At 34.9% G+C, this 25,525-nt stretch overlaps 1 protein-coding gene across 17 annotated transcripts in view; it reads right to left on the reverse strand.

Moving 5' to 3' along the window:
- The window catches only part of KNDC1 (kinase non-catalytic C-lobe domain containing 1), a 57,296-nt gene that overhangs the window by 3,719 nt on the left and 28,052 nt on the right, over positions 1-25,525 (reverse strand). For 5 of the 17 annotated variants that reach the window (XM_068197742.1, XM_068197741.1, XM_068197743.1 and 2 more), the window contains 18 exons: positions 18,165-18,279; positions 15,088-15,159; positions 14,925-14,986; positions 12,583-12,741; positions 12,175-12,252; positions 11,460-11,550; positions 11,127-11,289; positions 10,190-11,031; positions 9,938-10,082; positions 8,242-8,333; positions 6,416-6,813; positions 4,510-4,603; positions 4,301-4,398; positions 3,815-4,026; positions 2,400-2,513; positions 1,854-2,001; positions 1,424-1,603; positions 266-481 (listed from right to left, as the gene is read on the reverse strand). In XM_068197742.1, the coding sequence (XP_068053843.1) occupies positions 266-481; positions 1,424-1,603; positions 1,854-2,001; positions 2,400-2,513; positions 3,815-4,026; positions 4,301-4,398; positions 4,510-4,603; positions 6,416-6,813; positions 8,242-8,333; positions 9,938-10,082; positions 10,190-11,031; positions 11,127-11,289; positions 11,460-11,550; positions 12,175-12,252; positions 12,583-12,741; positions 14,925-14,986; positions 15,088-15,159; positions 18,165-18,279 (3,279 nt within the window). Of the gene's footprint in view, positions 1-265; positions 482-1,423; positions 1,604-1,853; positions 2,002-2,399; positions 2,514-3,814; positions 4,027-4,300; positions 4,399-4,509; positions 4,604-6,415; positions 6,814-8,210; positions 8,334-9,937; positions 10,083-10,189; positions 11,032-11,126; positions 11,290-11,459; positions 11,551-12,174; positions 12,253-12,582; positions 12,742-14,916; positions 14,987-15,087; positions 15,160-18,164; positions 18,280-22,632; positions 25,521-25,525 lie in introns of those variants that run through there. The other 12 variants (XM_068197747.1, XR_011001424.1, XR_011001423.1 and 9 more) reach the window with 12 other exon arrangements.

Consider the following 25,525-nt stretch of genomic DNA (forward strand, 5'->3'; position numbering starts at 1 on the left):
TCTTTTAAAAATGCTCAGAGATAAAAATGACTGAGTATGGTCCTCCTCTCACCCCAGCAGCATGAATTTTGAGAGGGATCACAGCCTAAAACTAGCATTAGATATTCTAAATTTCACTGTAGACATTTCAAGAGAATAGTTTTAATTCAAAGTCTTATAAAATAGTATGACATCAGCTTGAAACAAGGTTGGGAAATGGTAAAGAAAGAAGAGAAAGAGATAGGTTTATTTGGAAGTACAAATAATATCTAAGACCTTTGTGTACCTGTTGCAGCAGTGTCAGCTGCCAGCAAAGCTGCTGGGCACTGCACTCCATCAAGAGAACTGGTCCCACTTCATCTGCTCTAGCTAAGGAGACTGAGGATTCTTCTGTGAAAGTGCTGCAGCAGGGCTTTGGCAAAACTGCTGAACCCATGTGCAGTCGCTCTCTCTGATATTGTGCAATTGGTCCCATACCTTTGGACAGCTTCCAGTAGAAGTTCTGTAGAAAAAATAAATGTAAGGTTACAACTTCTCTAAAACAAACTCTAAGTTTCCCCTTGATGCAACTTTCAAGGAAGTGTTGTTAAAAGAAACACCTTTGTGCATGCAAAACTCTTCAGCTAACCTTCAAGGTTAGCCCAGAACAAATTGGTTTACTCAACACTGCTATTTTAAGCTAATATAATATGCACAGTGGATGAGTCTAAGCAGGAGGATGCCAGATCTCAATCAACAATCAGTGTTTCAAACAAACCTTTGTGTATTCAAGCTTGCTGCCATAAAATATTTTACTTCTTTTTGCTTAGTATCAAACATCTCTTTCCAAGAAACAGTTAGTTTTTCATTCTTTTCCCTTATTCCATTGCCCATTATCATTATTGTGCAGTGACAATAAAAAAAGTCCACGTTCCTCTATTCTGTTTGCCCTTTCTTGGCTGAATCCCCAGTATACCCATGGAATTGTGCAACTTTATCACGAGGCTGATGCTTAATTCAGCTTGCAAATTACTGATACATTTGACTTCCACATGTTATTTTCTTGCTACAAGCTTTGAAGTTCTAGTAGGGAACCTCATAGCTCCTGCTGTTTTCTTGTGTTTATAATCTTGCAAAGATGCCTAATAAAAAGCATTAATGATTGACAAGGGGGCAAAGGTTTCCTAATAACTATGAGTCACATGCTAGTGTCAACAGTGAAGAGTTCTACTCTCAAAATTTTGATTATGTGATCTGTGATTACTGAAACAGTTATCAGGAGTTAAGATTATTGTCATGGTTACAGAACTGTCTGAATCTTACATACTTTCAAAAGAAAATTTAAAATGCAGGTACATAATTCTTACTAAGTAGGTCTGGACTCTAAGTTGGACACTTCTGTTTTTGTCAAAACATAATATATGGAAATGTGCTCCATACACTGCAGTCTGAAGAAAAGACACACCTTTCTGGAAACATCTTCTGAGAGCTTTTTACATAGGGAATGTAATGTTTTTCTGCCTTCCTCACTTTCCTCTTCACATTTGTGCACACCAGAGCACAGATCAGCACTGCCACGTTTCCTGGCAGAGGCGTCCTCGAGCAGTGACAACAAGCGCTCCCCGTAGCCATTTAATGAAGCAACCTGGGAATGCAAAATAGGGTAACAGAACACAGAACTCAATTTCCCAGAAATTATAATCAAGTTGCAATACAGTTGTAAGATTCTTATCTGTCCAAAACCAGACATACTGAACATAGCTGTCAAATACAGCATTATTTTTCTTTTATTTACTTTAATTGTACTTAGAGCAGCTTTTTGTAATAACTATGTTACATATCCCATAACTGACTTAATTTTTTTTCTTAAAGGTTCTACAGAAATTCTGAATTACCTTGGAAGAAATAAATTCTTTTAGGGTACCCAGAAGATCAGTATTTGTTGCAAAGTCTACACTGTAACAGTCTTCAATCCATGCCTGCAGGATGTAGAAACTGCGGTTACATATTTTGGTAAGGGACGTGGAAGGATCCAGGCTTGCACTGGTGAGAAGAAAAATAAACTTTACAAAATTGATATCCAATTCAAATTTAAAAATAAGCATTGACAAAACCCACAAGTTTTACATAGTATTTAATGTAGTATCTTAAATTCCTAAATTTCAAGTCTCTAGAATCCATGGCTCTATGGAAACAAAGTTGAGGTTGTAATTACTACCCATTAGTGGATAACTGGTAAAAGTGAGAAGCAAAACTGAGAAGTAAGCACATTGTCAGATGCAGCTCTTGCTCTCATTTTGCTCTCACTTGTTACAAGAATCTTACAAAAACAAACATAAAAATTCATTTTAATTAAGCAGGACTTTTGAGAAACAGCTATTTATTATTGGGAGGAAACTCAATTGTATTTTGATAATGTTTTTCATGGGAATTTACTGTACCTGGATAAAGTGCTGCTGATTCTATCAAGAAGAAACTGCAAAAATTCTTCTTGTGTGCAGAAATAGCGAAATGTGTAAAGGAACTGCTGCACATAACCTTCTAAAAAGGCATTTCTGTAAAGCACAAGAAAAACTTCAGACAAGCCAGAACACTTCTTCAACTTGCATTCAAGTACAGCAACAGCAAAAAAATCCTCAAAATATCAAGAATAGGCATTTTAAATTCTCAAGCTCTTCATAAAACCTTGGTTCTTTTTAAAATTATTTTTACATATCAAGTACGGTGATTGCCAACCCTGAAAGCATAATTTGTTTTATAAAGAGTTTCTCTACTTTCAATTTTGCGAATAACCACTTTGACATTTCCATTATTAAGGCAAGTTGCAATCTAAATAGTATGGAAGAACTATTACATTTTCTTTTTTTTTCTATCATCTAACTTGATGCTGCTTTAAAGCATTTTTATTATAGTAACAGCATAAGAAGTCAATACATTAAGCAAGAAAATATTCCCTGTAGCTCTAATTAGAGGAGTAGTTACTTTAACAACAGGATACACTTATTATACACACATTAAAAATGAGGGCATTTTATTTTTTGTATACACACACACTCTCAAGGTCTTAACACAGGTTAATTGTCTTTTCTCCCTACTGCCTTACAGCTGACCATAGAAGTTCAGGTTTGATGAATGCGGAAAGTCCAATTACAAAACACTTCCTTCACTTTGTGCAAAATATTAAGTACCAGGAAAAGCAGCACTCAGTGTAACTGGGTCTCAAGAGTCAGGATGAGCTGGGAGAAGTATCTGGGAGGAAATTGCTCCCTCTACAGTGGCACAAGTCTGATGGAGCCTCTGGCAATTTCCATCCTTCACACTATTACAGCTTAGGTACCTTAAAACAACACAGCTCTCACTGGAATTGAAGGACATCTCTGTCCCCCTTTAAACCCTGAGATAAGCCTGCATCTTGATCAGTGCCAAGGACCAATTATCTGGGCAATAATCTGTAGAATCGAGCCTAAACATTTTCATACCCAGACCTTATTAATAAGAATTACTAAATCATATGATTATATGCTTATTTGAAGAATTGTTGTACTGCTGGCAGTAGCATAAAGTCTTGATTCCATGGCAACTATCAGAGCAAACCTCAAATAAATAAAAGATAAAAAGTTCAAAACTGCTAGTTTTTTATTTATTATCTAATACCTTTAATGAAAGCCAGCCAATCTTTTGACATTTTCATCTCCATTTCTGTAAATGAGTGTTCACAGAAATAACACAAACTTGATAGAAAAGAGGAGAATTTATTAAATGTTGAATAACTAGGATTTGTCACAGAGACAAGTTTTTCCTGATTTAGCAGCTATGCTTCAACCCACTCCCAATTTATGTGCAAAATATACTATACCTAGAATATAAATAAGCCATCAAACCAAGTGGTGTACCGGCCTGCAGAACTCTCACTCCATTCTGATTGTTACACTGGTGTTTCTCTGTGTTATAGTAAAGCAGCAATGATGATTCATCCATAGGTGCCATGTCCATGGTGTCAGCTTTCCCATTGTGAATGACTGTAGGCAGCACACAGGATTCCACACCCCACTGCTCTGCATACATCATCTGCTCAAAGAAGCAAGACCATGATAAAACAAGAAATTAAAGAGGAAAATTCACACAAAATACAATCAATTTAAAGACAAATTGCATTTAATATAATTGATTTTTTTTCAAGAATACTAGTAGCAATTACCTTTAATAATTCTTTTGGATCTTACTTAATTTGGCAGTTTGACACAAACTATTACAAATTTCATATAGTGATCTCAGCAGCCAGTTACACTGATGCACTAATGAAATGACAAATGAAGCACAAATGAAATAAAGTCTGACTTGCCTGCACATATTTCTTTACCAGTTCAAGAAACTGCACTTTTGATTTCATCTCCTGTAGCTGTCCTCTCAGTTTGGGCAACACAGATTTAGTTTCAGGACCTTTAGATTTAAAATGCATAGCATAAGAACATCAATGATTCAGATTTACAGAGCAGGTCCTTAAAAGTACCATGCAGCCATTTTATTACCGGCAAGTTGCCGCAATCTTACCTTTGCTTCTTCTTTCTTTCTGCAATAGTTTCTGGTAAAACTTTATGGTCTTTCTGTAATTTTTTGTCTCCATCATTAGCAATTGTTCTAGTTCCTATTTAAAAAGAAACAGGATTCTGATCAGAATTGTAAGCAGAAGGCAGCTCTAGTAAGAAAGAGAAGTTTTAGAAGAGAATTATTTGTATGAAGAAGAAAGAACATCCAAACAGACAAAAATATGTTATAAACAATGAAAAACTACCTTTCATATCTGTGTTTACAGGCAAGATACACCAGGAATTACCTGTTGCCAGGAAAGCATTAGTGATGCCATAGCTCTACAAGTTAAGAACTGGAGCAGGTTTGTGTATGATCAGACTGTGTGGAAGTTTGTCTGAACTTATTCACTTAAATATGCCTTCAGTTATAATTGCACTTATCTGGTTGTTTTCAAAAGCATTTTTAAAACTTAAAAAAAAAGTAATCCAGAATAAAAATTTGTATGTTCTGAATTTAGTGCAGGCCCTAGAAACACTTTAAACAGCTGACCTATATTTGCAGCAAGAACTCAAAGTCTGACTGAAATCAATGCTTTCCCAACAAGTATAAGTACATGACATTATACAACCAGGTCAGAAGGCAGACAAGAGAGCTGCTCTAGAAATAAAGGACATATAAATTTCAAAGTTCAACTTTCATATTTTCTATTTATGTATTTCACAAAATTGAAAAAAATAAACTAAATTTCTATAGAATTATGTAACTTAAGCAATGAGTAGAAATGAAAGTATATCAGGCGACTCAAAATATATACATTTAAAAGTCAACATTTACATTTATAATTGTTTGCATATCAAAGGTTTCATTATTTTACCAGCCAGTAAAAATGGGCCAACCACTTTGGGTTCAGCTTCTGATTTATTATGAAACAACAAATATTATGTATGCTGTGCTTTATAAAAGAGGTGACTTTTGCACTTGGGTCCTAAGTTAACGACCAGTGACCCAGTTACATGAAACAGCATTTTAAATGCAGTAAGTTCATGGAATGCAGCAGACAACTCCCACAAGCAGAGTGATCAGAAAACACACAGCTCAGAGCTAATGTATCAAACAACAGATTGGTAAATAGGTTAGCTTTAATGGGATAGACTTGCTAGAAATTAATTTGAGCTTAAGAAAAACCTGTCACTGTTTTTCAGAAAAGCTCAAAAGGTTTAACAACACAGTTCATTAGTATAGAGTCATAAAAGCCCCCCGGATTTTTAAAAGGTACTCCTACAGAGGCATTACATAGAGAACAGGGAAAGCACAGGAAAGCTATTATCCAGATTCTAATTGGAAGCTGCTCGCTTTTACTTTAAGCACTGCTTTTGCTTCATCAATTAAAACAAAATCAAGGAGATTAAGAGACTATATAAACAGAAAGAAAATCAGAAGGAGTAACCATTTGGAATCCAGTGGACAAAGTAGTTTGTCCCCTTAAAAATCTGGCATGAGAAGCAATGAAGTCAGAGGCAAATTCCCTGTACATTTTCCGATTCAGTTAGGTCTAGAATATAAAAACTTTTGATGAAACTCTACACCTGTGATGTGCTTCAGTCACAGTCATTCTTAGCTCTTTTCTACAGTATCACCACCATGGGTTTGGTGCAAAGGGCAGACAGTGCTTTTCCAGTTAACTTTAAGAACAGAAAATGGGTTGTAGATTGGTGATTGCACATTTGTGTCAGCGTGCTTTATTTTGGAATACTATGCCTCTCCTGTGGTTTATTGCTAAGACATGACAAATCCTGAAGATTTTAAACTGCTTAAGAGTCAATATTTAAAAAAAGAAATGGTGTTTTGACTCACTATAACAGAACAAATTTTATCACACTTTTAACCAGCAAGATGTATCTTAATGATTTAAAATCACTGTACTTACCACTTTTTTAGCATCTATATTTTGTGACTCACTTGATTTCTGCTTTCCAAGGTTTTTCAAGTAACTATGAACTTCTGAATCAAAACATTCAGCTCCATAAAATGCACTGCTCCAACCTGGACTACAGCCACAAAAGTCAGGTAGATTGGGAGATGCCAGGTAGCTGTTTCCAGCTGTCTTTATCATGGCCTGTTCCTCTGAACTTGCATTTTCTTCTGCAAAGCCTGGACCACAGCTGCTGCTTTGAAAATACTGTTGCTCTTTTGCTATGGGGATTGTACTCTGCAGAGTCAAATCTTTTTTGGTATTATCCAAAGGTGACTCATCAAAATCCATTTCAGCTAATGATGTTTTTATCATAGGCTCAGCCTTCACATCAAAGTCTGCTTCCCCTTTTCCTAAAAAAGGTATGTAGGGGAAAAGAAATAATGGTCATGTGCTGTTTATTGAACTTAAACATGACACATACAAAGAACTATTATGAGACTACCTGTGTGCTCTAACAGTGGGTTTAGATGCTTATTGTGACTTTAATTTTTTTTCTCAACTACACATTGTGAAATGATAAAGGTTAAAAACATTTCAGAACTATTAAGCAATAGTTAAACAATAAATTTCTGAAAAGCACAAAGTATTTTCCATGCATATGCAACAAGCATTTAAACAACACTGAGAAACTTTAAAACAGAAGTTTAAAGCACACCTAAGCACACACTGGTAAAATGTTCAGCTATTAATTTTTTTTCCATCTGTAAGTCGTGAATCTTTCATTCCATACAGAGAGGGCAAGAATACTTGATAAAGACAGATGTTAAACTTTCTACTCCTACAGGACTCAATCCACTGAGTTATGATGGGACTTTTTTTCAGTTGGAACAACTACTACCAGCCTTCATGGACTGAGGTGACAGTCAAAGGTTGGTGTAATGTTGACAGGAGCATTTATACCTGCCAGAAGTTTCCCTTTTCACTTGAGCAACCCTCCAGGGCTTAGATATGGCACCTTGGAGTCAAACAAAGCTAATTTCCTGGTGCAAAGAAATCAGTCACTCCATGGTAAAATCTGGCTCTACATTTACAATCATTCTGAGCCAAAATGGAAAACTTTAATATTGAACAACAGCAGCCAAGTGAAAAATTACAAATGTATGTTTTGCCATAAAAATGAACAATGCAAGCGTATAAGCCCTTCTGTAAAGCACACACATTTTCACTTTGCTCAAAACAGAGAAGTAACCAAGTTTAAATACTGAAATTTGGATGAACTACCTTGAAAAAAAACTCACACTGATAAAACAGCAACCAAATAGAAGCTGTCCATCAATGCACCAAGCCTAGAAAGGGTAATGGTTTTGTTATAATATTAGGATTCACCAGTCCCAGCTCAGTTTTGAGTTCAGTTACTGAAAGATAGATATTTTGTAAACTTTCAGTCACAAAGCGTGTCAGGAGAAATGTAAAACCCAAACTGAAGAAGTATCAACAAACAACTCACTTATATAGCAGACACTAGAATATCTACTCAAACACAAGAAAACCACACATAGCAGTTACCATCCTTAGGGTTTTCAACAGAGACATCTATTTAAATAAAAGTAAGTAAAAGTAAATGACATCCCACAAAATAACACTGGGTCATATGTAAGCTTTATATAAAAGATATTTATGTCCTTAAGGCATTGATAATGCTCAGATTTGAATGAAAATATCTGTAACTGTTAAAGGAGACTGCCTTCCTGAAGACACAAGCAAAGTGTCTCAAAGCTTCTGTCACTGATAGATTCCCAGCACTCACAAAGATCTATAAACATGAAGTCCCTTCTCACCCTCTGTCTGATCACTGCTTGCCAAAAAGCTTTCGGATTTCTTCACGTCTCGGAATATATTGTCGCCTTTTGCTTCATCTGCCTCAGTTATGCTGCAAAGAGACTAGGAAAAATTAATATTTCCTATACTTTCATACTTACATCAGTAAAATGAAATCCTACAAGTGACTCTATCATGCACATAAAAAGCTTCATACAATTTATCTAATTCCTAAAGTTTTCATGTTCAGCTGCAGTTATTTTAGAAGAAAAAAAAAAAAGTTCAAATGGCTATTCAAGCACAATAAGATAGAGATTTTCCTGTACAGCATTTGGCAAAACTCCAACAAGAAGGATCAGAGCACACACAGACAGAATGCATAACTACAGACTGCAAGTTACTGTAGTGGGTTTTTCACTCAGGATTCAACCTCTGAATAAAACTGACTCTATGTCATCCCTAGTTAGAATCATAATCTTAAGTCAAAGAAGCTAACACTGAAAAACTGCTATAGTCTTTGTCAAACTAATGTTAAGTAAGCAGTGTCTGAGAGATATTTTAAGACAGGCCTTGCATGTGATGTAAAAGCTGGACCTGCATTTTTCTCTGGATAATAAATTATGACCTTTCACTGTCAAAAGCTACTTTGTAAAAAAGTTCATGTACAGGATAACCCTTCATACAACTCAGTAATTCAGCTGCAACAGTTCCGGTTTCTCCTGAACTGTTCCCCAAAATCACTGAATTTTGGGGAACGAAGGGCCTAACTTCCAACCAATTTTCAGTATCTCCTTAAAAATCCCAACTCAAATGGGATATAGGCCAGCATACCAAGGTTGGGTATTTGGAGGTCATAATCTATTATCTCTGAAATTTGCTTTAAGGATTACACACCTTTGCACAACGAAGTTTTTCTAAACTGTATCTACTAAGCTTCTTTGTCAAAACTTGAAATTTGTAGTTCCAAAAACCCCCAAATTAACTTTGACATAAACTGATCACATTTTTCAACAGTCTTCAGCAAGACACATTTACAAAAGTGTGCTACATTTGGAGGCTGCAGTAAAATAAGAATTTAAAAATTGTTTTTCAGGTAGATACATATGTCAGTGAAAATTAAATAAGAAAAATGAGAAATAAATTTAGCTGGTTTTTGTCACCTAACCGGCTACTTACAAAACACTGCTAGGAGGAACACTGAGTCAAATTAAGCCAGTTAAACAAATAATTTCTAGCAAAGTTTAATTAATTTCCTTTTTCTTGGGTGTGATTAGAACACATGATGTATAAAGAACTAATACCAAACAGAATTAACAAACTGAATAATAAGAACAATATACTTCTGACTAAACAGTCCCCTTCTAACAAGACTATGAAGCTCTCCATCAATTGATCAGGTTTGGGTTTCCATTAATTGATTAGGTTTGGGTTTCCATTAATTGATTAATTGGGATTCCATCAATTGACTAGAACTGGTTTTCATTATTCAGCTATCCTAAGATGGAGTCACAGAAAAGGGTGGTAGAAAATATTTTTGACTGAACTATTAAGCACTATTTGCCATGGAGAAAGCTTTGAAAAACCTCAAATTGTGAAATGATCAGTTTACAGGAAGTACGAATACCTGAAGAGAAAATGTATGCTCTTTCCTGCTTCTACAAAGTAGGGATAAAAGCATGAAATTCAAATATAAGGTCAAAGTTGAAAATCACCTACCATAAATGTGAAGATCCTCCTCCATTTACTACCTGATAGAGATTCTCCAGTAACTTTTCATCCCAGTAGAGGTCACAAAACTTCTCACAAATTCTATCAGAGAACATACTAAACTTAATTCCCTTTAAGTTTAAAATGAAGTTACCTTGTTTAAAATAAAAAGAACAGAAACACATAAAAGAGGGAGAAAAAAATTAATAGCAATATTCTTACAAATCAATGATAATAACATACAGAAGAAAATGCACATACCCATATCAAAAACTTCAGCTCCATTCTCTAAATAACCATCAAATGCAAACTCCTCTTGTATAAGATGAATCACTTCCTGTAGTAAAGTGTCACTTGTGTTCTGATGGGGCAGGACTTCATCATCAAAGAAATTATAGCTGTCTTTACTCACTGAAGTACATGGTGTGTGCTCTTGTTCAGTGAAAAAAACGTCTGTGCTGGTAGCACACTCAGATTCTTGGCAGTTGCTTTGAATAACTGGGCTACTTTTATCAGACTGGTTCTCTGTATTAGTAGTCTCATGACTTTGCACATTGCAAAGGGAGACATCATTTTCTGCTTGCATGCTCATTTTATAGCTTGCAATAGTACTTGAAAGTAGCACTGGCAAACTGTGATAGCAATCATAAGCAATTCTGGAGCGAAGAGGCTTATTTGGTATTTGCTCTGATACAGCCAAATGTACTGGTACAAATGTCAGAACTCTTTTCTCCGAGTCCTGTTTGAGAATGATGTTATTTATATGAAGAAAATTAGGAGATGTAGGATAAGCTGAAGAGCTGGAGGGATCTTCAGATAAAATGCCGTTCTCTTGCAAAGCATGTGAGGAATCAGCTGGTGATGGTAAAGTAACTGTAGAAGCAAGCATATTGTCTGAGTTTTGCTCTTCTGAAGACATCTGGAATGAGTGGCTTGGAACTTGTGAATCACACTCAGGTGTTTTAGGTACAGTTTCAACAACAACTGTATCCTCAATACCACAGCTTTTGGAGTCTTCTATATACCCTGATTTGTCGTGGTCCATATGTTTTTCTTTCTTTGTCTCTTTCTTGAATTGGTCAGAAACTGGTGTTTGAACCTCTCTGAAAAAAACCCAAAGATTTTTTTAAAGGAAAATTCAAATAGATTTAACAATCGTGTTTAATCTTTAACTTATTCTGCTTTAGGATATACTAACTTTTTAATATTTGCATCTTGTTGCAAAATAATAGGCTTAAAGTGAGTTGCAGGAGAGGTGAATGCGAGAGGTAATGCTGCTTTCTCACAATTAAGTGAAATCTGGCATGGTACTGGTCCTTTAACTGCTACAAGTTTACTTTCACTGGTAAAAGGCACAAATCCTAAAAGCAAAAACACAGAAAGATGATCAGTATGTAAAATATAAATGTAAAGTAAGTAACAATCAATTTAGATAGAGAAACAATTGCATATTGGACTGAGAAAAATCTTATGTGGAACTGAACTAGAGAATACTAAACCAGAGTAAACATGTCAGAACCTGACTGCTTACCTAGACTTGTCTCTGAAGGGTCCATTTCATATTTTTCATTTTTAAATTTAAAAGTGACGTGATCTTGAGATAAGACTTCTTCCTCAAAAGCCTAACAATAAACATTGAAGCCCAAATTGATGTTATTAGCATTTTCTTTTTTCAAATTCTGCTCAGCACATTATTTAAAAAAAACCCCAATCCTCATATACACCTTGAATATTTCAACAACCTAGTCATGCCAAGGTGAGGAATTAAAAAAATTACATACAGAAGGCTAAGGACTGGTAGAACTGTTTAGAAATCTTGATAACTTGGTACTCAAAGTTTTGAATAAACTCAGTTCCAAGGACTGACTGAATCCTGTATGCATTATAGAAACACATTTGAAACACAAACAGAACCCAACAATTATATATTAACTTCTTCTGTGGGGTGGTAAATAAAAAGAGAGATTATGAAATTAGTTACTTGTTCTTCACCCATATAGATTGTGAAGTCAGAGCATCACAATCTGTGGAGTGATCACTCCAACAGCAAGAACTAGGAAAAGGCAATACTTACAGACTACTTGAAAATACATTAAAAAAAAACAAAACAAAACAACCAAAAAAATCACACCAACAAAACCAAACCCAAAATCTAGCTACACTTGCAGTCAACAAAATCTTACTGGAATACATTTACAGAATTAATTGAAAAAACATACAAAATTAAAGAAAGGTGGCACTCTTACCTTAAAGATGGGTTTACCCAATAATGTCAAAATATTTTTGCTGTTTATACCTTGTTCAAGTAAATAATGATTGCATGTCTAAAAAAAAAATTGTAATTTTCAGTCAGTAAATAAGTTTTCAATCAAGTGAGGTATTCTTGAACAAGGACAAAGTCAAGATAAATAGTCAATTAGAAGTAATCTAAGTTTAGGAAATCTTATGAATCTTGTCCACATCCAAGTACCCTGATAATTTCAATATAAATTAAAAACACGCCCCTCTGTGTCCCTAAGGAGGTAACTTTAAAAACAAAACTCAAAGTGACTGGTTATGATTTAATTAGATATCAGTCTATTACAAGTATTAAGTTATTATTTTGATGTTAAAAACACTAAAATGAGACTTTAGACACAACTAAATCCAGTAACCTCAATTGCAGCTGTTAGAGAAGGTCTTTCTTCAGGGTTTTTTCTTGCCATATCCAGAAGTAGTTTTTTAAATTTTCTTGGCAATACTACTTTGTGACTCAGTGGAACACTGTATTTTGCAGCCATCCACAGAACTGCAGCAACACCATAAACACAGACCTATTGGTATAACGTAAGACACAAGAAAGATTTAAACAGACTAAAAAAAGCCTCCACTTCAAAAACAATTCCAGAAAATTACCCAAAAATTCCCCCAATTTACTGCCAAAAAGAAAAAAAATACTAGAACTTTTACTGTACAGATTACAGTTGGCTTTTGAGGGTGCTGATAAAAATCCCAGTCCACTTCAAAATCTGGTTGTTATGCATGCAGGGCCAAAACCAGCAGCTATTTTTCTACTGTTGGAGTAATAGACATTAAGTGGGTTATTCTTTACCTAGGAAAAAAGTATTTTAGAACCATTTTGAAGAATTCCTTTTTCATGCAAAAAGATTGGTGCAAGCTTCAGAGTTTTACCATAAAATGTGGCCAGCTGCAATTTACTTAAAAAAGGTCATGATAATTCAGCAAGTAAGTTGCACACAGTAATTACACACTAGCCAGCACAAGTCATATTTTATAGAGAAGATTACACCTGTCAGAAGAATGAGGCGCTGCATATTTAGCTTAGCAATTATTGTGCTGCCTGCAGCTAGACCAATTGAAGTTGCCCCAATGAGGGACCTTGAAGAGTTCTTGGTCTTTACCAGCTTTCTTGTTTCATTTGAAGAATTACAATTTTCAGAGTCAGATTTAGTCCACTTAATGCTTAGTTTTTATATGTTAGCAGGTACTATAAATGCAATTCTAAGAAATTTAAAGCACCACACTTTACATTGCCTCTGAGAGATATTACAAAAGCTCAATGGACAGAACCCTACGCACAGTATAAAATAATGTGTTCTCATAAAACAATGTGTTCTGGCACTCTTTTGAGCAAAGTGAACAGCAATGAACAACACAAGTAAGTTCACTATAAACAAAATAATCTTTTGAATAGTTCCATTTGAACCACTGAACAAAAGCTACTAATAGGTACAAAACCACCTGAAATGGAGAAAGCAGCTCAATCAAAAGAAAAATAATTTTCTTCCCCTTAGGTTTAGAACTCCAAGATTACTCTAAATTTATTTAGGAAAAACTTGACATCCAAGTCATCACAACCTTCAAAGAAAGTTCTTTTTACTGTTACTGTGACTGACACTACACAGTCTTCATTCCCATACCATAAATTGAACTGAATGTTCATAAATAGAAAGTTATACAGCCATTAGGAAAAAGGCAAAAAAACCCCCATCAGCTTATTCTGTATATAATAGAATAATTGTTGTAGAAAAACAAAGTAACACATTACTTATGCTATTCTAAAGAAAACAAAGCATAAAGACTTTAGGGTTATTAATTTCTACTGTCTGGTGAAACTGCGGTATTATATTTCAGGGTTAGTTTAAGCCATTAAGCCTTTGAAAAACCTGCACATTGGATCAAAGCAGTTTAAGAAATTTAGGAAAGATATAAAAATATTTTCTACTTACAGACAGCTTTACAGAAAATTGGATTTTTTTAGTATATTTTTATGAGCTTTTATTTTCTGATTCATGATTACAATGTCTAATTCCAAAGAACTCATGTGACACAAGACACATATTAGCTAACCTCTTTTCTTGTTACATAACAGAAAGGTACTGTAAATTCTGCTCCCCTGACTTTTAAGATCACTGTGGTACAGTTTTAAATTCAAAAGTAGTTGCAGTGGAGACACATTCACCTGCTATTTGACATTTTTATTATCTTTGCTCTAAAAGCTCCTTATGGTTTTTATCTATAGGAAAAAGCTCTAAGAAAACTGTACTGGAAAAAGACATAATTCATAATGTTTCCAAAGTAAAAACATACTGATAATGATATTTTTATCCAGTCTTCTAAGTGTGAATAATGTTTGGGCTTTTGCCCAGATAGTCTAAGTTAATGATCTTACTGTGACCTTCACAATGTGGAAAAATGACTTAAAGGCCTGTCTTACTGCTAAAAAACTGAAAATAATTAAGTCTTATGGAAAACCATTGAATAGCAGATTTTTGGCAGTTACTCCAAGAATTCTGGAAGGAAAAAGTATAGAACCAACTGATTTCATGAGAGATCAATCTATCAAAAAAAGCCCCACAGATAACCAAGAAATGTTGGGAGAAATGAGAAATATTAACACAATCTCAGAAGAGTTTAGCTTTCTTCTCCAACTAGCAGAGGGATAAAACTGTCCTTCGATAAAATACAAAGCAATCTACATAACCTACCACATTACCTTCTCAGTATCCACATCCTCTTCTTCAATTTCAGGAGCTAAATAAAACACATCACAAGATTCTAAATGAGAAAAGAAATCAGAAAAAAAGGTAAGATGATTGCTTTCTTTTCCACTTCCCCTGGAAAGAATTAAAAGCCGAACATGCAATCTCTTATTTTACCTTCAGCTTTTGGAGCAGCAAAGAGGATCCTTCCATGGCAGTCAATCAGGACAGAGTCCAAACATAAGACCACTGCAAAAAAAAACCCCACAAAGGGGCAAGGCATAATAAGTATCTGTTCTTGTAGCTATTTAGCACTAATAAAAATAAATAATTTTAACAAAGAATTTACAGTGTCAGGAATTACCCTAAAATAAATGATGCTTTAAATAACATTTATGCTAGAACAGACACAAGCCAATAAAAAGACAATAGCTGTGTAATTACTCAAAGCAATTTCTGCAGAACAAAGACAAGAAACTGGAAATTTATTCTCTTTATAATAGCATTGAAAAGGAAGGTCAAGAAAGACACAAAACAAAAAGAAATAAATATAATCGGTAGATATACTCTAGTCTTCTCACTAGATACCAATAAAAGATGGTCATTTTATCTAAGAACTTAAGTCTCTCTTCTCCTCCTTCAACCCCACAAAAATAGGGGGTCATCATCTGGAGAAAGCTGACACACATGTGAGCAGATCCAAAACTCCTCTGGGTGCAAAAGGACATGAAGTCCAGTTTTTCACAAATAGTTATAATTTCACTTTCTCAGTAAAGAAATGTTACATAGGTCAGTATTTGCAAGGCCTTGACATTTTCCATTGTTAAAAAAAGAAATAATGGACTTCTAGAACTACTTAAAATTACCTGAGGTCTTCAGAAACTTGACATTAAGATAATGAGATCACATCATATAAATTTGGCGTTGAAAATCCTGTGGCACAACTGTGTCTATCTGTTAGCTAACTTCAAAGGACATTTTAATTTAATGTGCTTTAATATATTAAGCCAACTGGCCAGTAAGTAGTCCTCCTGCAGTCCAATTGTAGTCCTCTATTTCTAGACCATCAAATGCAGTTTTTTTATTAAAGAATAGATTCTTAAATTGAATAAGAGATTAAAACATTAAATGTATTAATTATGAAAGAAAATATTAAAGATGTCTAAGAGACACCCAAATATTAATTTATTAATAATTAATTGAAGAGGTCTAAGAGGAAAAAAATTAAGTTAGAAAAAAAGGCAGTAACACTTTTCCTTTTTTTACTTAACTGTACAAACCACATCTAAAATTAAATTATTCACTGTGCTTAACATAAAGGATTGTCTACTACCTTCAATAATATTTAACTTGGACCTGAAGTATATGTATTGAAAAGCAAAGCTTTCCAAATGAGAACCTTTGCTGGTTATTTCTGCAGAGGCAGCTTCACGCTCACTTGTCTTTGTCTGTCAGTTTGGCAGTAAATGCCCCTGTGGCCCTGCTCACACAAACCAGATCTCAGCTTGTTCAGTACAACATAAGAATCCTCACCTGGGCTCCCTGAATCACCCACGAGCTACATGTAAGCAACATCCTCTGATAAGAGGAGAGGAATTAAGTTAAGTCCCAATGGAGGTTACAAACAACTTCTGCAGCAGAGTTGAATTAACAAATACGGGAAGAACAGGCTAGCTTTGGGGTATGTTTTCTCAGCCAGGTAATTCCTGCTTAGGATAATGAAAAAAGTGTAATCAAGGAAGGATTTGGAGGAAAAGGCTGTCTTACATGAATAAATAAAAAATAATCCAGCTTCATATATTTAACCATGGCTCATCAGCTACCAGTCTCACTCTACCATTGTCAAGACAAAGGACTTTTTTACAAGATATATTCAAAATTCGTAACAGCTTCACCTTTAGTAAGTATTATTCAAAAGGAACATTGAGAAAACTTCATATGTGGGCATAAGCACACACTATAAACCTTTCCACAATGCACCATTCCTCAGAACAGGGAGAGAATCCTCTTGCAGAAACATCCTAAATCTGAAACCAATATTCAACTTCTAGATAGCTTTATTTGTCAAATACAGAATTTTTAAGTAAAGTGTCTTCCATCTGGTGGTTTGTATCATTATGTTCCCTTCTATAGGCTACATAAGGTTCAGAGGACTATTTTTAATACTTTTAAGATGCATTCTTAAGAGAGCAGTAACAGAGGCTGTCTAAGTGTATTACATTAGAATCTGAGCCATTATGTGCAGTTATCTGAAACCTTTAGAAACATAAGGAACATGCTATGAGGCTGAAATAATCCTCCTGTTACAAGGTATATTAAATACTTAGTTTTATGGGTAACAATTCTTAAAGTGCTCAGAATCTTCATTTATGGTTTATTTCCTTTTAAGCAGTTTTATAAAACAGAGATAAAATAACTGAAGCTGAAATCCAAAGAGATGCAGCAAGTTTTCTGTACATTACTATCCAGTTGTTTATATTAACTTAAAGGCTTCAAACTCATCCCTACCCATACTCTTAAAAGCAAGTTTTTTTAAATCAAGGAAAAGAAAGGGTGGTGGTGGTGGAAACCTCTGCTCTGTTTATCAGAACTGCTATAGGTTTATCATTAGTATAACCATCATTCAGAATGTCCATGGAAATCTAGGATGGTCTCCTGAGTTGCACACAACATATTCCAATTTTGTCAAAGGACAGTCCCCTCTTCCTCTCTCAGAAGTTTATTTCTGAGAATTTGTCTATAAACTGAAGCATAGGAGATGTAGAAGGACTAACTCTATGACAAGATCCTGAGTACTTTAAAATGACAAAGCCCTTACTGCAGAAGAGGTCAGGAATCATTTGTCACAAAGAAATCCAGGCAAAAGAGGAAGTTTTTACATATATATATGTAAAACTTATTTCTTCCTGCTTGATACAAGTCACAAGTGTTTTTCTTAAAAGTTGAAGTACAGATTCTTCATTCCCAAAAAGTCTAAAAATTGTTTCACTGCTTGAAGCCAAAGATTAATTTCTGCTGCAAAAGCCATCAAGATTCAGGATGAAGAAAAAAAAACCCCACCTATATATGAGACATTCACCTGTATATAGAAGAAAACTCCAAATTGGGTTTTGTCACAATTTAAGGAAATCAAAATAGAAATATCTGCACACAAAATGAAAGTCCAGATCTTTTCAATCAACAGACTAAAGGAAATATTAACAGAGTGAACATAAATAACTAGGCAAAATACTTCGCTGTAATTAAGACTATACCTGGATAATCTATGCAAGTCTGCAGAGTACATAAACACTCATGACATAATGCCCAGAGTTCATAGTCTTTCAGAGGCCTACCATACCAGGACAACAGGAGTTTTAGAGAGATCCACTGAAAAAAACAGTGAGGATGAAGAAAGTTATAAAAATTATCACAAATTAAAAACATTTACTAATGCAACAGAAAAGTAAATCCTAATATAAAAAATACTCAAAAAGTAACAAGAAAATATATTTATTGCACTTACCAGTAATGAATTAATACTATTTATTTTAAAAGCATGGCACAGTCAGCTAACTGTATAAATGAATTAATTGTTTCTTAATTCCTTCAGGAAAAGTGAGCTGTCTGTAAGGTCTTTCTTACCATACTAAGAAAAGACTCTTAGAATGTCCATTGTGTAATAGACATATTTTATGATGACACATAATTACATAATTATAGGGACAACACCTAGACTGAAAAACATAAAAAATTCAAATGATTGCCATCAACAAAACAGTCCCACATTCAAAACCTGATTTACCCTGACAGTTGCATTACATGTCTTACCTTAAAGATTTCATCAACACTTCTTGTTCTTCTGTGAAAGATGTTAACAATATTGACAGAATTAATGACAGGTTTATTTGAAATCCCAGCAAGTTGTTTTGTTTTTAATCACTGGCTGCTCAATTTGTAGTAACAGCATTTGTTTTTCTGACTACCAATTTAGCTTTTGATATCTGGCATAATACCTTAATGTGAAAAAGATACTGTTCCATGGAAACTTCTGCTCTTCAGAGACACGCTTTACATTTTGTGATTTTTTATTTTTGGGGGGTGGTGTGTGTTAGTGTGAATCTAAGAACTGGAGATTTATAGTAGTGTACACACACCTTCCTGATCAAACTGTGCTAATGGAAAAGCCCATCTCCAGCAGCGGCTCTTGACATCAGCTGTACTTCATGATCTCCTTTCATCTACCAAAGGAACACTAAAAAGTTCATTGTAGGCAGAAACCTCTGAGTGACAGCAGACCCAAAGAACTCTTTTTAAAAGGAGCACAGCACATTTTGTCTTATATATGCAGTCCTGAATGAGTCAATTTCAGGCTATGTTAGGGAAAAGAATTACTAGAAGTAATTCAGGATTAACTCTGGAAAAAAAAACATTTCACCCTCAAAAAAACCCCCAAAAAACCAAAAATCAATCAAATAAAAAAAATGAACCAAAGCAACCCAAAAAAACCTAAACACAAAATTGAAGCACAGGAGACAAACAAAAACCCCTCTGAACTGTTTTGTTGCTTTTAGAGACACCTTTACATCCCAATCAGTATTTGTAGAATCTGCATAGACTAAGGGTCTCCCCACACACAGTGGCACTGCATCATTAACTTTGACAAATCAGCCTCTGCACTGTCATTTACTAAAGTCGATTTTTCATCCTTTTACTGAGATGCTCTTTGGATTTTATCATGGGATACACAATGAGCTGACTACTGCATTGAATTTCATAAAGCTCCACAAACAGAAATAGCTTCAGTGCAATCTATGGAGAAAAGAAGGACATTAATTTCTGTAGCTGAAACTTTGTTAATAATTTGAACCAGAAGACTTTTTCAAAGAACACAATACTTTAGGCTCATATTGTTTAAATATTCTTTGAAGGTGAACCAGATAAATTACGGGGTTTTTTAACAAAATATGTCATGAAACGCACCTTTTGAATTACTGAAAATGTTTCATATTCTGCCTACCTCCAACAGATAAAAATGAACCTGGTGCTATTATTCTTCTATCCTACATTGTGGCACATTGCAAAAATTAGTAACTTCAGCATAGACAGATTTGAAGCCAGGTGACAAGATCCAGTTTCATTCTCCAATTTTGCTATCACCAGCATCCTGGAGTGCAAAATTCTTTCATCCATGTATTCTTTTACTGTATCTAGAAAAGTAACCTCTTGAACAGTCTGATAAAAAGCCATCAATCACACAGCAAGAAGGAAAAGGACTGATAGTCAAAAGAATGACTTAGTCTAGAAAGCATATAGGATAGAGCTTCATACTGTTCATAGATTACTATCCCTGAGCAGCACTGTTTCCCCCTCCAGAGCACCGTGGTTCTCACCTGCCTCAAGTGTCTTTGCTCACAGACACTTTACAAAGAAAGGAGCACCCAAATCTTCAAATTAACCCTGCATAGCTGACGTGAGTGAAGAGAAACCACAAGAGAAATTTCATACTGACTAAAGCATTAAGAAGGCTTTGGGATTTAGGAATTTTCTTCTAGTAAGTACACACTAGTGCCACATGTTTCCCTGTAAGAGAATCCCTCCTCTTGAAGTTTATGTCTTTAAAGGCTCTAAAAGCTGCAGAGAAGAAAGATGGACTTCCTTTACTGCATATACAAATCACCTTTTACTTCAGGAGAAGTGATGAATGGCTAGCCAGGGAAAGAAGAATCTCTCAGTGAACTGGAGACTGAAGTTTTTTGTACTGCAAAAAGCTGCAAAGTATTTCTCATCGCCTCTGGGATATCCAAGCTCTTTTGAGTAAGAAAGAAATGACAAAGAAATTCACGGGCTGCAGGAAAGTAAGAATAAATCCTAAGAACAGCAGCAGAAGTTTATGATAAGACAGAAGTGTCAATGACAGATTAGAAAATAGAGATGAAGAGGCACCAGAAAAACTCTATTTTGGAAGAAAAAGGTATGTAGGGAAAGCAAATCTTAGCATAAATGAGAATCACTGCCATCTATGGGCTGGCCAAAACAAACTGAGTCAGGAAAAAGAAGGATGCAGTCTGGTTACAGTTTGGTGAACTTTATTTAAATGTATACACTCATTGTTTCTCTGGCAATCATTCTAAAGAAATAAGAAACCTCAAATATAATATTGTTAGCTGGCATTTGTGTGCTAATTGGTCTTCTGTCATACTAATAAATACCTGCACTGCTATTGTCTCTAACTATAATTCACATCTCTCCTCACCTTGACCGTATCAATTTTATTCCTGAAAGAAACGCCTGAGAAGGTCATTCTTCTAGTGTCCTAATTATTCCAAATTCCCACCTTCCTCTACCAGAAAGAGAAATGTGGAAGACTTCAGATGAAAACTGAGGGTTCAGACCTGCTGGAGACTTCTAACTTGTGCTTCTAACACCTTGCAGAAGTTACCCCATGTAGTGAAGGTACATGACAAGACATGTTTCATCACATATTTGCATTTGTGGTGAAAAATGCATGCAGTCTGGTTCAAACAGTTTTCAAAGGAAAAAGAATACACTACTCAACCTATGGTTATGAGGCAACTTTTATTTGAGCCTCAATCCTTAAACAAAGGTATTTAATGCAATGCTCCTGGTACCTCACCTGTGTGGTATTTTAAAACTATGCACATTCTAACTCCACTGAACCTTGGTTTAGTAAACATATAAGTGCAAAACTCCTTATTTAGGCATGTCTCAGGTTTGGTTGTTTTGGTTTTTAACATGCAAGTCTCTGATTCATGGCTATTACTATTTTCTAAAACTTAAAAATAAAATCCCCACTCAAACACCAAGAAAAAGAAATCTGAAGTACTGGAAAATGTATGATTAAATGCTTTTAGTCAAACCATCTGTAGCATGCTGTTACTTATCTATTCACATATTTTAGCAAAGCAAGCTCAAGACAACTCCTCAGCATTTGTAAGTCCACTTAAACCATTAACATTATTTTATTAATGCTAATAAACATTCATTAATATATTATCATCAGTGAAACTGCACCAAAGAGGAAACAAAATTATAATCCAATTTCTCTTTCCATATTTTTTAAATGTTCTAAACCAGACCTTTTCATGACAGAAATTATATTACCCATTTTTTAAAGTAAGAAAATGTTTTTCTCAGCATTGAAATTTTGTCAGAAAATATAAAAAAGCCAAATGAGCCATTATTGTCTACATCTACATCCTGGTGCCATTTTGGTTTATGCTCAAAGATTACATTTTAAACCTTACTTGTTGGAAAAGCGATGGGTTTTTTGCAGTGCTGCAAAGATCGTTTAACAGATCTTCTACTTAATTGTTGGTACCAGAATTGTAACCTCCAAATTTAGTAAAGCATTCCAACTATGCAAACATAATTTATTTTATGAACATAATGCTGGCATGTTTTAAATAGCCAAAGCAAGATTTTCATCTTTCTTTTCTTAGCAAGTATTATTCTGGGAACTGACAACTTTACTTTCCTTCATGTTATTTCCCCAGTGTTAAAGTGTCAGCCTCTAGCTACATGGCTTTTCACTTCTCTCATGCTTGACAGGGTATGAATGACCAACAGAAAACAAAACTTGCATTTGCCAGGTTTCCATTAACCCTTCCCAAGTAAAGACCATAGCATTTAAATCACAGACAAACATTTAAAAGGATTAGAGATGAGGCATACCTGATTGGAATGAAACTGGTTAGAGAAATAAAAGATCCCCACTCAAACTTGAAGTGAAAAATATTTATTTATGGCATGCAAAACTATAAAAATTACTAGGAAAACCCTCACAAGATACATTGCAGTAGCCAGACAAAAGCAAGCAAGTATTTTTAGTAATGCTTACTAGCAGTAAAGCACACAACAATAAGAAGCAGTGTTTGAGTATTAGAAAAATATTGTCCACTGGAGAAGTACTGACAGGCAAGAAAAACTGTCTGTTCTCCAGAGTAGACAAGGTTGATCTTCAACCGGATGGGGCTGGTATTGCACCTTCTCTAAACAACATGAAAGGAATGCTGGAGAACCATTCTAAAAGCTCTACTTGCTGCAATCATGCCGATTTGTTATAGAGAACTCAGAAAATGGCAGCACTGCAAATCCTCTGAGGTGTTTTCTATTTACCCCACAAGGCAGAAATCACATTAGCTGGGGATTCACATTTGTGCTTTTGCAGTAAATGAACAAACTCAGACTCAGGCTTTCTTAAAAAAAACAACAAAAATAAAGTATTTGTAAAATTCTGGCTAATGGGAACTTGAGAGAGAGAGACAGCAATTGTACTTTTGTAATGTAAGGGATAGCACAGTGTGACTTTTTCTTTTCAGTTGTCAGGAGGTAACACAGAGGCAAAAACTACTATATTTTGGAAACCTGAGGAATAAAATCTCTTTTCCAAAAGAAAAAAAGAAGCTGAAAACATTAACCCACTGCATTTCTCTATGAAGAGTCACAATAAAGTCTGCTATACAGTTCAACAGCTCCCATCTATGAATGACCTTCCTTCAGAAAACAAAGGATTATGAGGCTAGAAATTCAGCATTTCAGGAAGCCATTTCAGAAGCCTAGGTGTTAATATACTTAAAGGGCTTTTTTTCTCCCTACATCAGTTAAATAATCAAAGAAGATTTTGCTATGTTTGCTTTTTTTGTTTAAGACCAAAAAGATTTTTCTAAATCGCACATTTTTCTGTGGCAGGACCTGAACATTTGCTGGAATCATTTACTAAAAACGAGAATATAAAGTGTGAGTCTATCAAGCATTACTTCTACTGAAAAGACAGCTATAAACCTCTGATATAACAAAGAGCCACTACCCTGCTGTCTTCATTTCAGATGCTATGTATTACAACACTTATTAGGGTACCTGGAATAAGTTACCTTTCTTAATTCACAGTGATTGTCCTGTGAGATCAGTGGGAACAGGATAACCTCACTGTTAATAAGAGCCTACGTGTCTGCAAGAATGAAATTCTGTTCAGGCTGAAAGGACACTTTATTTAAATTGATGATGAAATATTTAAAGAAAAAGAAGACTTAAAAAGAATGGCAGAATAACCTGAGAATGTATTTTAGTTTACTTTTCTGTGTGTCAGTCTCAAGTGCTGCTGCAAAAAAGCAAATAAGATTTGTCACAGCTTTTAATTTAATGGAAGAATTTTGGAAAACTATAGTTCTGGAAAACTATAATTCTGGGGAAGATTATTTTCCTAAAACTACCTTCATGCATCCAGACGTAAACTTTTGCCCTGGTAATCTGGTAAGGACAGAATACAGGTCTTATTTCAACATCTTTTACTCCTTAAAAAAGAACCCCTATCACTACAATCAACTTATGTTTATAAGTGATGGCAGAAATAGAAAAAAAAAAGGATGTGTGTACAATAAAGGAATTATATCTCAGAGTCTGAAGAATGCACTTGGAGGATTTAAAAACTAAATAAAGGATTCAATATGCATACAGTGAATAAGCCCCTTGGAAGGCAAAACCATGCCACGTGGTACTTATTCACATTTACTATCCTCCTGAACTATGAATTTAATAAGCTGTTGAGGGAGAAGAGACAGGAAAGGGAAAAAAGGACAGATTCTTCAATTTGCTCTAGTTTTTTAGCTATGATGAACTAAAGGCTCTTTACACACCTGATAATTTTAGGTTAGTGTTTCAGAGAAGGTGCTCGGGCAAGGTGAAAAGAGGGATGGACAGAGACTGAATATAACCCTAAGTGCCACTGTATGGGATGGCTGGAAGATGGGCTGGTCAGCAAGGAGAACAAGGCTGACTTGCCAGTTGACAAGCAAGGAAAAAACCCAACATCTTCACCTAAGAATAATTTCTGGTAACAAAATGTGTGAAGTTTTTGCTGCTCATTTTTATCCTGCTGTAACAAAGCTGGAGAAGGATAAACAATCCTGCAGTTTTAGCCAGCAGATCTCCTACCATGGAGATTGTTCACACCTCTGAGTGTGGCACAAAAGAAAACCATCTAGTCAGAGACCAAACTTGTCCACCCTGAGATATGCAATTTGAGCAGAGAAGAGACCATATTACAATTACCTATCAACAAACTCTGGCAGATTCTCCCTCTGGTATTTGGCTATTTATAAAGACTTAATGCATGAGACAACATATCCATCATATTGTGCACATATTTAAATTCTATAGTGAAACATACATAACAAACAGAGACGGCAATTTAAGAACACAGAACAAATATAGCATATGTACAATTTCCAAAAACTTAAATTTACATGGAAGATTAAAAAAATGCAGACTCTCTCCTCCTGACGCTGATGGGATATTGCCACTGATTTCAGTGAGTTCAGGTTTACAGTCAGGAATTCTGCAATTTTCATAAGCACCTGGGAGGCTCACTGCAAGGTAGTGGAATTTATGCATTGACAGTAACATAAAGAGTTAAAAATACATGTATGCTTTGGTTGTTCTTTTACAAATGCAATCAGCTATTAAGGAATGCTGCTCTAACACACTAGCGAGTAGACTCCATTTGTAAAAAAAATAAAAAATTTAAATGGAAGTTGATTTTGCAACAGCATAAATTTCACTGTAGCACTTCAATTTTTACTTTAAAAAGAAAAAAGGATCACCAATATTAACTCTT

The sequence above is a fragment of the Anomalospiza imberbis genome, chromosome 8 (assembly GCF_031753505.1).
Source record: "Anomalospiza imberbis isolate Cuckoo-Finch-1a 21T00152 chromosome 8, ASM3175350v1, whole genome shotgun sequence".
Classification (NCBI taxonomy): Eukaryota; Metazoa; Chordata; class Aves; order Passeriformes; family Viduidae; genus Anomalospiza; species Anomalospiza imberbis.